A 16,461-nucleotide genomic window follows, 5' to 3' on the forward strand; every position below is an offset into this window, starting at 1 on the left:
AGAGCGCAGCTAGAGTGATGATATCTTATCTGATCCCGATGTGCTCTCCATCCATCTTTGTCACCAGCCGGCCACTCTCTGCCTGCTCTCGTTGCACGTCTCATGTAATCACGCAACATGCAGAGAACAGGAATTGGTGAGAGGCACCCTGATGACAAAGACAGATGGAGAGAACATTGCGATCAGGTGAGATTCTATCACTCAAGCCGCATGCTGCACTCTGTATCTGGGAAGGGCCACAGGAGAGGGGCCTATGGAGAAGGAATGAAGTTAGGCCCCCTTCCCCGCATCTCAAGACTCACTGCATCACCTCTGCCAGCACTGCACTTCTGGCCGGGTGTCATGCAGAGCAACGTGCCCCATGCGCCTCCCATTTGGTAGGCCACTGCTGTCAGTGTGAACTGTAAGATGCTGATTGTGTGAATGGTTACAGACAATCCACAAATCACCTCTCCAAGGACCTGCAAGAATATCTTGGTGCAGATGGGGTATCTATAAATCATTCTGCAATTTAGAGCAATTTGCAATAATTTTCACATCTACATAATACAATACAATACAATACAATAACATTTCTATAGCGCTTTTCTCCCATAGGACTCAAAGCGCTTAGGCTCTCTCAGATTCAGTAGTTAGTAGGATGAAGTATTCACACAACAAAAGTTATATTTCTGCAAATGCCAGACTGAACAGGTGGGTTTTCAGTCTGGATTTAAACACATCCAGGGATGGGGCTGTCCTGATCTGTTGAGGTAAGGAGTTCCAAAACATAGGGGCAGCATGACAAAAGGCTCTGGGACCAAAAGTTTCCAAGTGGACTCTGGGTATGACTAGATTATTAGAACCTGTGAATCTGAGAATGCGGGGATTGCTACGCAGCTGTAACATATCTTTCAAGTATCCAGGGCCTAGATTATTCAAGGATTTAAATGTCAGTAGGCCGATCTTGAATAGGACCCTCCATTCTATAGGTAGCCAGTGAAGGGAATGCAGGACTGGCATTATGTGGCAGTGACGGGGTTGGTTGGTTAGCAGTCTGGCAGCAGTATTCTGTATCAGCTGTAGGCGGTACAAGACCTTTTTTGGAAGGCCAGTGTAGAGAGCATTGCAGTAGTCCAGTCGGGATGTGATGAAGGCGTGGACTAAGGTTGGCAGATCTTCTGGGGGTATGAGGTGCTTGATTTTTGCAATGTTCTTCAGGTGAAAATAGGATGATTTCACCACCGCAGAGATTTGAGTTCTGAAGTTTAAATCCCCATCAATTAGAACTCCCAGGCTACGCACATGATCAGAGCTGCGTAGATCCGTGCCTCCTATTCCCAGTGGTGAAGACTGCAAGTTAAGTTGTTTTGTTATCATGCTCTGACCTCCAATCAGAAGGACTTCAGTTTTGTCTGCATTTAGTTTCAGCCAGTTGTCATTCATCCATTGCTGTAGTTCACGTAAGCAGGCGTTTATAGTTAGAGTTGGGTCTGTCACACCAGGCTTGAAGGAAAGATATAGTTGGGTGTCGTCTGCGTAGCAGTGGTATGTCAGGCCATGTTTTTGGATTAGTTTTCCCAATGGTAGCATGTAAATCGTGAAAAGCAGGGGAGAGAGGATTGAGCCCTGGGGCACCCCATACTTAAGTGTTACAGGGGTGGACAGGAAGGGCCCCATAGACACTTTGTGGGTTCTGCCACTCAAGAAGGATTGGAACCACTGAAGTACTATGCCATCAATGCCGCAGTATTCCTGTAGCCTGTTTATCAAGATGTCATGGTCAACTGTGTCAAAGGCTGCAGAAAGGTCTAGCAGTATGAGGATCGAGCACTCTCCTCTGTCTCTTGCCATGAGCAGGTGGTTGCATATTTGGATGAGGGCAGTTTCAGTGCTGTGGTGTTTCCTGAAGCCAGACTGGAATGGGTCATAACTGTTATTTTGTAGGATTCTGGCTTCTAGCTGGAGGTATATAGCTTTTTCAATTAGCTTGCCCAGAAAGGGGAGGTTAGAGACAGGTCTGTAGCTGGTCATTGCATCTGGGTCCAGGGAGGGTTTTTTGAGGAGAGGCCTGATGATTGCTTCCTTCAGTAAAGCAGGAAATATCCCTGATTGTAAGGAACAGTTAACAATTTTGAGGAATACCGGTACGAACAGGTCGGGGCAGTTCAACATGAACTGTGTTGGGCCAGGATCCAGGTCACAGGTAGTTAGGCGGACATAACAAGGTGATGAGAAAGAAGCCCAAACTGCCACAAACAGAGTTGCTAGTTATATGTAAAATTGCATTTAAACAAAGCCAGATTAATTTTAAAACAAAGTGGTTTGGACTGATGTGACAAAAAATTAGTTGTTTCGTCATAACAAAAAAGCACTCTGCATGGTGCAAGGAGAAAACCATATTCCAAGGGGAAAAAAACTGCTACATACAGTCAAATTTGGTGGATGTTGCATCATGCTGTAGGGCAATGTAACTAATTCAGGGACTTGGGCTCTACATGTCCTGCAATTGTGATCGCACTAGTGGGTTCCCCACCACTCACTTTCATTGGTTTTTGTGAAACACCGGCAATTGTTGGCAATTTCAAAAAGCTGCCAAAAATGGCCTAATGGTTCCCAGCCCTTAGTGACAGGCAAGAACATTACTGGCGTATATAAACACACTACACACCATCTACCCTAGTGCTTCGTACACACTCTAGATAGTAAGTGTCAAACTCTAGTCCTCAAGGACCATATCCATGCCCGTGTTTAGGATGCAGTGAGAAATGGAGAAGTGTATTCTACTTAATGAACCACACCTTTTCTGAATCAGTCCAATCAATTAATTAGAGCTGTGTCAAAGATCTGTGAGGACCTCGGCCCCTAAGGACTGGTGTTGGAAATCCCTGTTCTAGATGTTTTTTCGCCAAGGTAGCTGCTTGAGGCCGCCTCTGCCGGAAATGTAGCGTGTGCAGGGTGGCATCAATGCTTCGCCAAGATGGATTGTCTCAGGGTAGCGCAGGCCAAGAATGTTGTTCTAATCCTTCCACCTCCCACTCCACATTGTACTACCTTCCACCCCCATAGCAACAGAACGCATTGTTAGCCTACAGCACTCGACCTCGCACTGATGGCTGTGGGATTGGGTCCTGATCCCGCACTCCGCTCGTACGTGAGCCGGCTCACCAGCGGCTCCTCAGTGACTCTCTGCTCAATATGAGCCAGCGGCTCTTCTTCAGTGACCGCATGTCCAGAATTCCTCCGCAAAAGGGGGTAGATGTGCTGGCTGCTCGGCGGGTGGGGGAAGGGAGGCCGCGGCGTGTGAATGGATGATACCGGCAGGGCTGCCTACTATAGCAGCGGCTCCCTCCTAGCAGCGGCTCACAGCGGAGGAGGGAGCCGCTATGTGGCGGCCACGAGTGTAACTCACATTGCTGTTTAAAGCGGCAATTCTTATCTCATCAGTTCAGGTGACCCTGCAGAGGGTCGGGGCCTGTAATGAATCCTGGATTTAGATAACAGAGCGCCTGAAACTGACAGGGGAAGCAGTGATCGTCTGCCCTGAGGTCTGATATTCCAATAAGGTAACTAACATTTTTTCTAAAATTCGCCACGTAAGTCCTTTAAGAATTCATTATATGAAATTTAAAACTAAAGTAGTATGTGAGCAGATGATCATACTAACATCACCATAAGCTTGCAAGTTACTGATCATTCTTCCTCTCTAAGCAAGCAATAATATACCCTGTACCTGTATGTCAAGCTGCCTCAACATCTGCCATCCCTTTCCTTTTATTGATAGTGTACAGCCACAATAAGCACACTTGTTGACAAGGTCCTATCCTGTTTGTGATCACTGTGCCTTCTACACCCACATCCAATCCTTCTCTGGCTTTGAGACTAGGATCACAGTGGTCAATTGTATTACTCATGCATTATAATGACTGAACTGCATGGAGAGAGACTGGCCGTAGACAAAGCCTACATGCAGCGAGTTACAATAACACGATCCAGTATTGTGTACAGGTCCATATGGGCATTGTATGGGTAGTAAGTTGACATGCAGAATTTTTCTGCAATGTAAGTGAACACTGTGAACAGGGCCTGACTGTAGCCATCGCCTGTTTCAATGGTAGCCCTTCCTATAGCCGCTTTCATGGCAGGGAAGACCAGGCTCCCGCAGAAACCATTGTCAGTACAAAATGCCCACGGTTTTACCATGACAGAATTTTGAGAGGTGCCATTTATGACCACTTTATGTTGATAGTTGCCTGGCTGAAAAGCTGATGCTCTGATTAGAATACTAAACCTTTCACTTGGAACAAGAATGCAGATTTAAAAAAAAAGTGTTAGAATGCTTGATCTGCATTAGTGATAATCATAATCTTACATAAAAATTTGCAATTAGGATCACAAGTAATTACAGATTTGAAATTCAATTGATTTCCCTTAATTAATTCATAATTTTGTGCGGATTTTAGCAATTAAGGGCTCTTTCACAGTGCGGCGTTAAAGTCGCACGTTACAACAACATGTAACGCACAATAACTTACAGCAATGAAAAATCAATGGGCTGTTCACAGTGCAGACGTTGCGTTGGTGTCTAACGCTGCACGTTAAATGAAAGTGCTGCATGCTATGCGTTACACACGTTTTTAGCTGCGTTAGACTGTTTGCACATCCTCAGTAATGTTTTCTGTTCTTTTTTTTAACGCATGCGCCGTTTTCGTTCTATCACTGTGCGACGAAAACGGTGCACCAAACGCAGGGCTATATAACGTCCAAGTTATAGTCTTTCAATGCTTTGCGTTAGGGGCACTTTTATGCAACCTTAACGTTGCATCATTACTGTGTAAGAGGCCTAATAGTAGCAAAAAAGTTTCTGTACCATGTTAGCCAATCAAATTATATAGGTAGAAAAAATGTTTTGTAAAAAAAGAATACCTTTTAATGGCTAACTGATAAAGTAAAATTACACAAGCTTTCTAATATCTAGTCCCCTTCTTCAAGCATATTTCCAGATGTTAGCTGAAGTAAAACGCTGATGCAGGTAAATAGTAAACACGAAGATAACAGTTGTGCTGGTTACTGTTTATCCATTAGGTGTCAGGTGATCAGCAGGCTAATAGCAAACCCCCATACATGCTATTCTTACAACAATTGCTACATATATTAAGAGGAATAGTGGGAAGTCAAAAACATTTTCAAAGAGACCTTGTAGTTGTTGAAAAAATAGTTTTTAAAAGGGCAAGGAAAGGAAAAAGTTTTTATAATTTTGATAAAATTAAAATTTTCCCAGTTTAGTAACTATGTTTTTCTTTGCCTTTTTAAGACAGATTTTCCCCCAAAAATACAAGGCCTTTTTGAAGAAACTTTTTTTTCCTGTGTTCCCATTATTCCCCTTAACATTTTTGGTGACTATAGCATATTAAGGGGGGAGGGGGGGGGTTGTTATTAACCGCTAAATTCGGCACAAAATTATGCATAATTGTGGTTCCCGATTACAGTTACAAACAAAATGAATTCTTTTTTTCCCCGAAAATTTTGCATTACAATTTGCATCATAATTGCGTATTATGATGCAAAATTATGATAATGCAAAATTCATGCTCATCACTAATCTGCATACTTGATCCAGGCAAGTTATTTAGAAAGGGTTAGAGTCAGAATAGCAACCTCACACTTGGGGCAACTAGTACTCTGTAAGAGGAAGTCAGCAATGGCTGCTTCCATAGGTCTCTTATGGCTTGTATTCTTTAAAAAGGGACACCACCGCATTCATTTTAACAAATCAACGCTCTGGTAGCAGTGCACTTAATTGTGGAGGTGAGCAAATAATATAACAAGAATCTTATGACAGCAGTTGGGTCGTCTCATAACTAAGCAATGGATGGAGCAGAATAGGCATGATCTTAAATTAAAAGGTTTCATAAAGAAAACATTAAATGGACAGCAAGCAATCTACAAAGTGTAGTCAATAGCAATTTTTTCCAGCTCATCTAAGTACACTAAACAAAAACTATAGTCTACATAGCCTTTAAATCAGTCTAATTACGCCATCCACACTTACTCCATTTGAAAAGTATTAAACGGGTTGTAAGGTAAAATGAAACCAGACTACAGAAAACCACTTGAATCTATGCTTCTATATTTGATTTTTACCTTCAAAGAACTGTTGCAGTGCTTCGTTTTCACCAACTACATCCAGTCGATCCATAACAATCTCCCCCGAAGATCTTTGAATGGGCTTTACAGACGTCAATATAGTGAAACTTTAGAAATCCAAAAACAGTTTTGCTAGGCCATGCTTCCAGAATGCATCTGTGTTATATATTGTCAATACCTTTGAGGTAGAGCACCTTAAGTTGATGAAGATCCTCATATACATAACTTCTCATCTTGAGACGCTCATTTTCCAGAAAAAATGTCCAAAAAGAATGATGGACTATAGGTGAATATAAAGTGACGAATGAGTGTATTCCCCAGAACTCAGCAGATTACACTGCAGCCATCCCTTCCTGGTCTAAGGACCTTTAGCCCATGAGCTCTGTACAGCACATGCGTAGACAGCAGGGTAATAACCATTAATTCTTATCTAACGTTTGTCCTTCCATGCAGCAAAAATATTTTTACAATGCATGCTATCAAGAATCATGATACGCCTCTTTGCAAATTGTTTGGATGGTTAAAAGTAGTTAATGGATTGGGAAATAGGACAGTTCTTTAGTGAGCCGTGAGGAGACGAGTTATGTTAGATTGGTGGACTATTTCACTGACTGTTAATGCCACATCTGTTAAAACACATTAACATTACACACAATTTAATTCATGTGTTATAAAGTATTACATTTACCGATATCTAAAGGAACAGTGGATTACAGCAGTAAGGGATAGAACTCATGCCTTCTAGACCCTGGTAGCAGTAGGGAATAGAACTCACGCCTTCTAGACCAGGGCACTATCTGTACAGAGTTTGTATGTCCATGTTTTCATAGTTCTCTTCCAGGCATTCCAGTTTACTCCCACAAAAACTGACCTTAGACTATATTACATATGACTATGGTAGGGATTAGATTGTGAGCTCCTCTGAGGGATCGCTAGTAACGTATATACTGTGTAAAGCACCGCAGAACATGTTGGCAGTATATAAATGCTAAAAAAATTAATAATGTGCTAATGGTTGATTGCCGCTTCCAGGAAGGCCAGCTGCCAATTACTGCAGTTACCGTAGTATTGCTGTGACTGTCACCACTGCTCTAGGTTCTTGCATGTCAGTGAGGTTTCTGCTCAAGCAATGTAGAGGAATAGCTTGTTTTTCCCCTCTGTCCATTATTGCTGGTATTTCCAATTCCTGTCTTTGCTTGAGTCTGGGCCCATATGCAATTAACTTTTTCTCCTGAGTTTTCTCCTAGGTGATATTTTTAAACGTGTCAATAAAATGCCTTTTAAGCCACCAGAAAGCAAGAAATTACTCAAAATAATTTTGATAGTACTTTTTCAATTAAAAAGTGCTGGAAAGTTATTTTAAATAGAAGATGAAAAATTATCTCCCAGGAGAAAACGCGGGAGAAAACGTGAATTGCATATGGGCCAGGATGACACATTATTTACACTGCACTATGGGCCAGGATGACACATTATTTACACTGCACTAACTGTAAACACAGAGTGCAGTTGCAAACTCATGCAAGTAGTCCTCTCATAAAGCCTTAGCCGTCAAGGTAATTTTGGACCAGGATTCCAGAATGGGAACTAAGGTCTTGGGTGCACAATAAGAAGGGAGTTTCTTATGGGGGTACGTAGATTGGGGGAATGTATCTGAGGGCACATACACTGCTTGCCCCCCCCCCCCTCCAAAAAAAGTGTAGAGATGAGAGAATTGAACTGCTGTGCACATTCTCCTAGAGCACATCCCAAAGATCATCAATGGGATTAAGTTCTGGACTCACTGGTGGCCAATCCATGTGTGAAAATTATGTCTCATGCTCCCTGAAATACCCTTTCACAATCTAAGCCCAATGAATCATGGCATCATCATCTTGGAATATGCCCATGCCATCAGAGAAGAATAAATTCACTAATGGAATAACCTGGTCATTCAGTATATTCAGGTAGACAGCTGACCTCATTCCTTGGGAAGCAATCATCCATGTAGAAATTATCAAATTGGAGGCTCTTGCCTGAATATTTGCTTTCTTGCTTTGTTAAATCCAGATGGTGATTCTTTTTTGAAAAGACAGTGTACACTCACCTAAAGGATTATTAGGAACACCTGTTCAATTTCTCATGTATGCAGTTATCCAATCAACCAATCACGTGGCAGTTGCTTCAATGCATTTAGGGGTGTGGTCCTGGTCAAGACAATCTCCTGAACTCCAAACAATGTCAAAATGTGAAAGAAAGGTGATTTAAGCTATTTTAAGCGTGGCATGGTTGTTGGTGCCAGATGGGCCAGTCTGAGTATTTCACAATCTGCCCAGTTACTGGGATTTTCACGCACAACCATTTCTAGGGTTTACAAAGCATGGTGTGAAAAAGGAAAAACATCCAGTATGTGGCAGTACTGTGGGCGAAAATGCCTTGTTGATGCTAGAGGTCAGAGGAGAATGGGCTGACTGATTCAAGCTAATAGAAGAGCAACGTTGACTGAAATAATCGTTACAATCGAGGTATGCAGCAAAGCATTTGTGAAGCCACAACATGCACAAGCTTGAGGAGGATGGGCTACAACAGCAGAAGACCCCACCGGGTACCACTCATCTCCACTACAAATAGGAAAAAGAGGCTACAATATCCACGAGCTCACCAAAATTGGACAGTTGAAGATTGGAAAAATGTTGCCTGGTCTGATGGGTCTCGATAGAGTCAGAATCTGGCATAAACAGAATGAGAACATGGACCCATCATGCCTTGTTACCACTATGCAGGCTGGTGGTGGTGGTGGTGTAATGGTGTGTGGGATATTTTCTTGGCACACTTTAGGCCCCTTAGTACCAATTGGGCATTGTTTAAATGCCACGAGCTACCTGAGCATTGTTTCTGACCATGTCCATCCCTTCATGACCACCATGTACCCATCCCCTGATGGCTACTTCCAGAAAGAATGTACCATGTCACAAAGCTCAAATCTTTTCAAATTGGTGTCTTGAACATGACAATGAGTTCACTGTACTAAAATCGCCCCCACAGTCACCAGATTTCAACCCAATAGAGCATCTTTGGGATGTGATGGAACGGGAGCTTCGTGCCCTGGATGTTCATCCCACAAATCTCCATCAACTGCAAGATGCTATCCTATCAATATTGGCCAACATTTCTAAAAAATGCTTTCAGCACCTTGTTGAATCAATGCCATGTAGAATTAAGGCAGTTTGGAAGGTGAAAGGGGGTCAAACACCGTATTAGTATGGTGTTCCTAATAATCCTTTAGGTGAGTGTACAATAAGAGGGTGTTGGCTAGAGGCAAAAATTTCACACAGACTTATCTAGAGGTGGGTACAGATATTTAGGGTGTATTCGTTTGGCCTTGTTATTGGTTAGGAACCTTTCTGAAGTTAACTGGGAGTTTTGGCTGGGGGCACAGAGATTAAAGTGGAGCCAAATTAAAAATACAAGATTTTAGAAATAAAATCTTTTTTCTAAATTATAATAATAAAATAGCAGCCTTTTTTTATCTGCATGATGACAAATATAAAATATTTTACATTTATTGGTGGAACCCCTCCCTTCCTTTCAAATTGCCGGACAAAATCCGGCAAACTGGTAGAGTATATGGTGTCTGGCAATGGAGGAATTGCTAATGGCTGCCACCTGTATAACCCTAGTTATGAAAAGAGAAGGGTGAAAAGCATGCACTGAAATGATCATAGGTTTGAAGGAGTGTTTATTTATCTTTGTATGTGTCAGAGTGGTGCAACTAAATATTTTTAATTTAAAAAAAATGTTTGGTTTGGGTCCGCTGTAAGGAGGACTTGTCTAGGTACAGTTGTGTTCAAAATGATTCAACCCCCACTGAAATTGAGTGTTTTGGCCAGTTTGACATTTTGATCATTTCAGTCATCTTGTTTACAATTAAATCAAAGAGGCACTTGTAAGTCAGACAAATATAACATAACATTTATAATGAAATAACCACAAATGTGTTTTCTGTGCTCACATCATCAGTTTTATTCAACCCCCAAGTGACATTCATTCTTAGTACAACACCCTTTTCCAGTTATAACCGCTTTTAAACGTGAAGCATAGCTTGACACAAGTGTCTTACAGCGATGTACGGGTATCTTAGCCCATTCTTCATGGGCAAAAGCCTCTAGTTCAGTCACATTCTTAGGCTTGCGCGCTGCAACTGTTTTCTTTAGGTCCCACCAGAAGTTCTTAATCTGATTTAAGTCTGGTGACTGCGATGGCCACTCCAAAATGTTCAAGCCTTTAATCTGCAACCATGCTCTAGTGCAGAGTTCCCCAACCCTGTCCTCAAGGCCCACCAACAGTACATGTTTTGCAGATAACCATAAACATGCACAGGTGAGGAAATTAGTGTCTCAGCAGAGCTGATTAACTACCTCTGTGGATTTCCACAAAACATGCACTGTTGGTGGGCCTTGAGGACAGGGTTGGGGAACACTGCTCTAGTGGACTTGGAGGTATGCTTGGGATCATTGTCCTGTTGAAAGGTCCAACATCTCCCAAGCCTCAGGTTTGTGATGGACTGCATCACAGTTTCATCCAATATCTCCTGGTACTGAAGAGAATGCATGGTACCTTGCACACTCTGAAGCTTCCCTGTACCTGCAGAAGCAAAACAGCCCCAAAGCATGATTGACCCCCCGCCATGCTTCACAGTAGGCAAGGTGTTCTTTTCTTCATAGGCCTTGTTCTTCTTCCTCCAAACATAGCGTTGATCCATGGGCCCAAACAGTTCTAATTTTGTTTCAGTCCACAGAACACTATCCCAAAAAACTTTTGTGAATAATTTTGAACACAACTGGATGTAGATTGGGACAATACTTCTGAAGGTTGGTATCATTACGTGGAATACTGCTTTTAGTAAAATAAAACATTTTTATAACTAAAATATTAAATATAATTTAAAGGTTAATCTTTATTACTATTCTATATGAACCAAACATTCTGCTAAAAAATTTTTTGTACACAACAGTATTACTAAGAAAGAAGGGTAGACTAAAATCGGAATAGCGGTTTTCAGATCAAAATGGGTGGGCAGATGTGGCATTGGAGCAGTGTTTTTTTTTATTTATATAGTGCTTACATCTTCCATAGCGCTGTACATAGTACAAAACAAATAGTGGGGAGCATAAATATATGAAAAGCTCAAAACTGTATAATCAGGACATCCAGCAATACAAATACAGACATTGTTGTGTGGCTTGAGACATCACCAATACTGGCATTTGTTCGTATGATAAATTACATCAGAATAAAAATGCGAGGAGGAGGTCCCTGCCCAAGCAAGCTTAGTAATGGGGTGGAGACATTTGGGAGGGAGACACTTGCTTTTTGTAGGTTTGTTTTGTACTAAATTGTACTATAAAAAGGCAGCAGTGGCAGCGGACAGATCGACATTCTATTAAATGCCTACTGACATATGGAATGTCAAGGGCTACATGGTAGTACCGAGGTAAATACTCATATAGTGTAAATCAGATATTGATCTTTTTCCTGATCTAAATCCCAAGGCCAGGGCTTTAGATGGTAGCAAGGTCATACTGCATAGCTGTTACTAACACAGATACAGCTAAACAGTCTTATCTTGTTATCCTTGCTCACTGTGCAAGAAAGCGTTTTAACCTTTTCCCCATGTCACCCAGCATCATTATAAAAGGGTTAAATAAAAGCAATGAGAAATGATTTCTTACAATTCGTATCACCCATAGTAGTTGTAACCATAGCCAAGAGCATTTGTAATCCAATGGAGACAGTAGGAGGGATGACAGGGCACTGCAAAAAAAACAGTTTCTTCCTGTGCATGGGGGAAGCACATGCTTGTTTTTCAGTGTTTATGCCTAGTACATACAATGAGATTATCAGGCAGATTTCCTGCCAGATCGGTTATTTTCAACACGTCCGATCTGATTTCTATCAATTTTCGTAGAAATGAATGGAAAATTGATCGGAAAATTGATCGAAATCAGATCTGACATGTTGAAAAGAATCGATCTTGCAGGAAATCTTCCTGAAAATCTCATTGTGTGTATGTAATGAATAGCGGAGATACGGCCGCAACAACAAGTGGCATGGCGGCTATCTCCGCGTCACAGCCGGCGGTCTCCGCCGCACGGCTACATGCTGGTGCTCTGCCTGGTCCTTCTATTGCTCAGAGACTAAGGGCTACGCGCGCGCGCCAGGCAAGTCTAGAAGTGGAGTCAGCTGATCAGGCGATCAGCTGACTCCAGCTATGCTCCGGATCGGCTGAGTGACTGGGGCGTTGCTGTGGAGCGCTTGCAGTATATATAGGACAGGTCATTCAGTTGCTCCGCGTCTGCTGTTGCAAATGCTACGTGTTAGCACTCAGAGCTAGTCAGATCCCAAAGAGTGCTAGAACCAGCTGGAGCGGGATCCACACTTAGCCAGATTCTGTTGATAGCTTAACCCTCCTGGCGGTATAAAAAAAATCTGCCAGGAGGGAGCGCAGCAGTTTTTTTTTTAAATTTTTTTCCCAGGGCTCGCTACATGATAGCCGCTGCTCAGCGGCATCCCCCCGCCCTCTTCGATCGCCTTCGGCGATCTCCGATCAGGAAATCCCGTTCAAAGAACGGGATTTCCTGGAGGGCTTCCCCCGTCGACATGGCGACGGGGCGGGATGACGTCACTGACGTCGGGACGTCATTGGGAGTCCCGGGCCACCCCTCGGCGCTGCCTGGCACTGATTGGCCAGGCAGCGCACGGGGTCTGGGGGGGGGGCGTGCGGCGCGACGGATAGCGGCGATCGTGCGCGGGGCGGCGGGGATCAATGTGTTCGCGCAGCTAGCAAAGTGCTAGCTGCGTCCAGCAAAAAAAAAAAATTAAACAAATCGGCCCAGCAGGGCCTGAGCGGCAACCTCCGGCGGCTTACCCCGAACTAAGTTCGGGGTTACCGCCAAGGAGGTTAAAGTACTAATTGTATTTTATTATTTGTTATGACCTTCTGCTAGCTTGACTACTCTTCTGTTTACTGATCCTGTACCTTTGCCTATCTGATATAGTTGCAGACTCTGCCTGAAATACTACTCTGATCTAGCTTTCTGTCTCTGTACCGTATTTGTCCGCTCGTTGCCAAACCTGCTTGTCTGACTCTTCTATCCTCACCAGTGAGCCTAGTCACTGGTGAGGGATTCTCTGATAGTACCACCTGCTTTGTCTGGTGAATACAAGCTGCAGTACTATCTGAATCACCTGCTCCTCAGGTGGTCAGTAGCTGCAGTACAGTCTGAATCACCTGCTTCTCAGCTTCTCAGGAGATTACTAGCTGCAGTACTATCTGAATCACCTGCTCCTCAGGTGAATAGTCACTACAGTATTATCACCTCTACCTGCCCCTCAGGTAATAGTGACTACAGTACAGTCTGAATCACCCACTCCTTGGGTGATCAGTACACTCGTTAACATAGTTCCACCCGCTCCACGGGTGAACTATCTTACTATTGCATGGATCTCCAGCTTGCTGGAGTTTGTATTCCTGTGTTACATAGATATACTCATATCTCCCAGCTCCTCTGGGAATAGTGAGTATCTCTATCATTACTGTTGCACCAAACACACACCCTCACATTGGTTGTCCTGGTCCTGGCTATACCAGTAGTATTGGTGATTCTGCAGATCACACATAATCAGGTATAACGTCTGTATTATTGGTGATACTGCAGAGAAATCTGTTCTTGCTGACACCAATCGTTACAGAACAGCAGACCAAACATTATGGACGCACTGCGTAGTCATGTTGAAGTCCTGACCACCGCGGTAAACAATCTTTCCGGGGTAATCATTAACCAACAAACCCAGATTACACAACTATCTGGGGCAGTTCAGGTACTTCAAACATCTATAGATACAGTGCGATCCCCTCCAGTCACAGACCTTCGCATGTCCATACCTGAAAAGTTTTCTGGGCATAGATCTGACTTTCAGAATTTTAGGAATCGTGTGTTGTCTTATTTTGAGTTGAGACCCAACCTGTCAGGATCTGAGAACCAGAGGGTAACATTTATAAAGACCCTTCTGTCAGGAGATTAACAAACATAGGCATATAGTCTGCAGGCTGAGCATAAGGCCTTATCCTCAGTTCAGGAGTTTTTTAAGGCCATGGCCATTATATACTATGATCCGGATATTGCTATCACTGCTGAAAGGAAACTAAAGACCCTCAGGCAGGGTCGTAATCCAGTGGAGGTTTATGCCGCAGAGTTTAGGAGGTGGGCTGTATCAGCTAGATGGGGAACATATGCATTGTTAGATTGTTTCCTGTCAGGATTATCTGATGCAGTTTCTGATTTGATGTTAGGGCATCCTGAACCTAAATCCCTAGACGCAGCGATTTCGTTGGCGGTATTGGTTGATCGCCGCCTTCGCTATCAGAGACAGACCCGTGGGAGAAACGCTATAAGATCTGTTTCTTACGCCTCTTCTCCACCCTCGCTACCTTAAGATGAACCGATGCAGTTCGGTCACTCTAGATTAACGCAAGTGGAAAAGAATCACAGAAGGTCAGAAAGACTGTCTATACTGTGCTGAGGAGGGTCCCATTGTTCAGAATTGTCCTAAGAAGTCGAGAAACGCTGCCGCCTAGGTGTAGTCAAAGGTAATACCCTAGGCGAGCTGTTTCTACCTCTAAACAATAACCGATTGCTCCTCCCTTGTTCCATTACCTGGGAGGGTCGGGCCATGGCCACAGAAGCATTCGTGGACTCGGGCTCTGCCGCTAATTTTATAGACTATGACTTTGTGAAAAAATTGGGTATTCCTTTACTACCGCTGGATCGTCAGATTCTGGTCACAGCGGTAGATGATTCTCCGTTACAGTGTAGACAGCCTCTTTCCCAGACTCCCTTGTTGTCATGTACTATAGGGGTGCTACATAAGGAGAAATTACAGTTCTTTGCCCTGCAAATGGCAACTTCTACCATTATCCTCGGTATGCCCTGGTTGCAAATACACTCCCCTCAGATTGACTGGGCTTCCGGTCAGCTACAGAGCTGGTCAACCCATTGTCATCATCATTGTTTGGAGAGAATTGCTGTTTGTGCCACCAAGGTTCAGGTGAAAGGGGTGCCAGTGCAGTACACGGAGTTTTCTGACGTATTCTGTCCCAAATCAGCAGACAAACTCCCACCTCATCGAAGTTTCGATTGTCCCCATTGAGTTAAGATCAGGTTATATGCCTCCTAGAGGTCATCTCTATAATTTGTCTGGGCCCGAGAAGCTGGCTATGCAGGAGTACATTAAGGAAAAATTTGGCCAAGGGCTTCATCCGTCCTTCCAGATCTCCAGCGGAGGCTGGATTCTTTTTCGTGCAGAAGAAGGACGGTGGGCTCAGACCTTGTATTGACTATCGGGGGTTAAATAAGATCACAGTGAAGAATCGCTATGCACTGCCTTTGATAGACGATCTGTTTGCTCAGGTGACCAATGCCAGTATTTTCTCTAAACTGGACCTTCGAGGGGCATACAACCTGGTACGCATTAGGGGTGGTGACGAATGGAAGACAGCGTTCAACACGCCCGACGGGCACTACGAGTATCTGGTAATGCCTTTCGGGTTGTGTAACGCGCCTGCCGTCTTCCAAGAATTGATTAATGAAGTTTTTAGGGAGGTTCTGGGAAAATTCGTGCTACTATATTTGGACGATATACTGATCTTTTCCCCCAACCTGACGGAACATCGTAAACATGTGAAGTTTGTGTTACGTAAATTGAGGCAGAACTCGTTATACGCCAAATTGGAGAAGTGCCTCTTCGAGGTCACTCAAGTCCCTTTTTTGGGGTATATCATTTCCACTTCAGGCCTTTCCATGGATCCTGAAAAAGTCTCTGCTGTGTTGGAGTGGCCGCAACCTGTGGGTTTGAAGGCACTCCAGAGATTTCTTTGCTTCGCCAATTACTACAGGAAGTTCATCAAAGGGTTTTCCTCTGTAGTATCACCCCTAACCAACCTTACCAAAAAAGGGGCCGACACTTACCATTGGTCGGCTGAGGCACAGTCTGCCTTTGCTACGCTTAAAATGCTATTTTGTTCTGCTCCCATTCTGAGACACGTGGATGTCACCTTCCCCTTTATTGTTGAGGTAGATGCATCAGAGATTGGGGTTGGGGCTGTACTGTCTCAGTGCTCTGGTTTACAAGGCAAACTCCATCCCTGTGCCTACTTTTCTCGTAGGTTCTCTCCAGCTGAGAGGAACTACGATATTGGCAATCGGGAGCTACTGGCCATTAAGTTAGCCTTTGAAGAGTGGCGCCATTGGCTTGAAGGGGCAGAACATACTATTACAGTCTATACTGATCATAAAA

General features: G+C 43.5%; 1 protein-coding gene across 1 annotated transcript in view; it reads right to left on the minus strand.

Moving 5' to 3' along the window:
* MYRFL (myelin regulatory factor like) overlaps nt 1-6,178 on the minus strand; it is a 133,328-nt gene extending 127,150 nt beyond the window's left edge. The window contains exon 1 of the mRNA XM_068273651.1: nt 6,124-6,178. Within this exon, the coding sequence (XP_068129752.1) occupies nt 6,124-6,178 (55 nt within the window). The remainder of the gene's footprint in view (nt 1-6,123) is intronic.
* Nucleotides 6,179-16,461: the final 10,283 nt, after the last annotated feature.

Source organism: Hyperolius riggenbachi, chromosome 3, assembly GCF_040937935.1.
Source record: "Hyperolius riggenbachi isolate aHypRig1 chromosome 3, aHypRig1.pri, whole genome shotgun sequence".
Classification (NCBI taxonomy): domain Eukaryota; kingdom Metazoa; phylum Chordata; class Amphibia; order Anura; family Hyperoliidae; genus Hyperolius; species Hyperolius riggenbachi.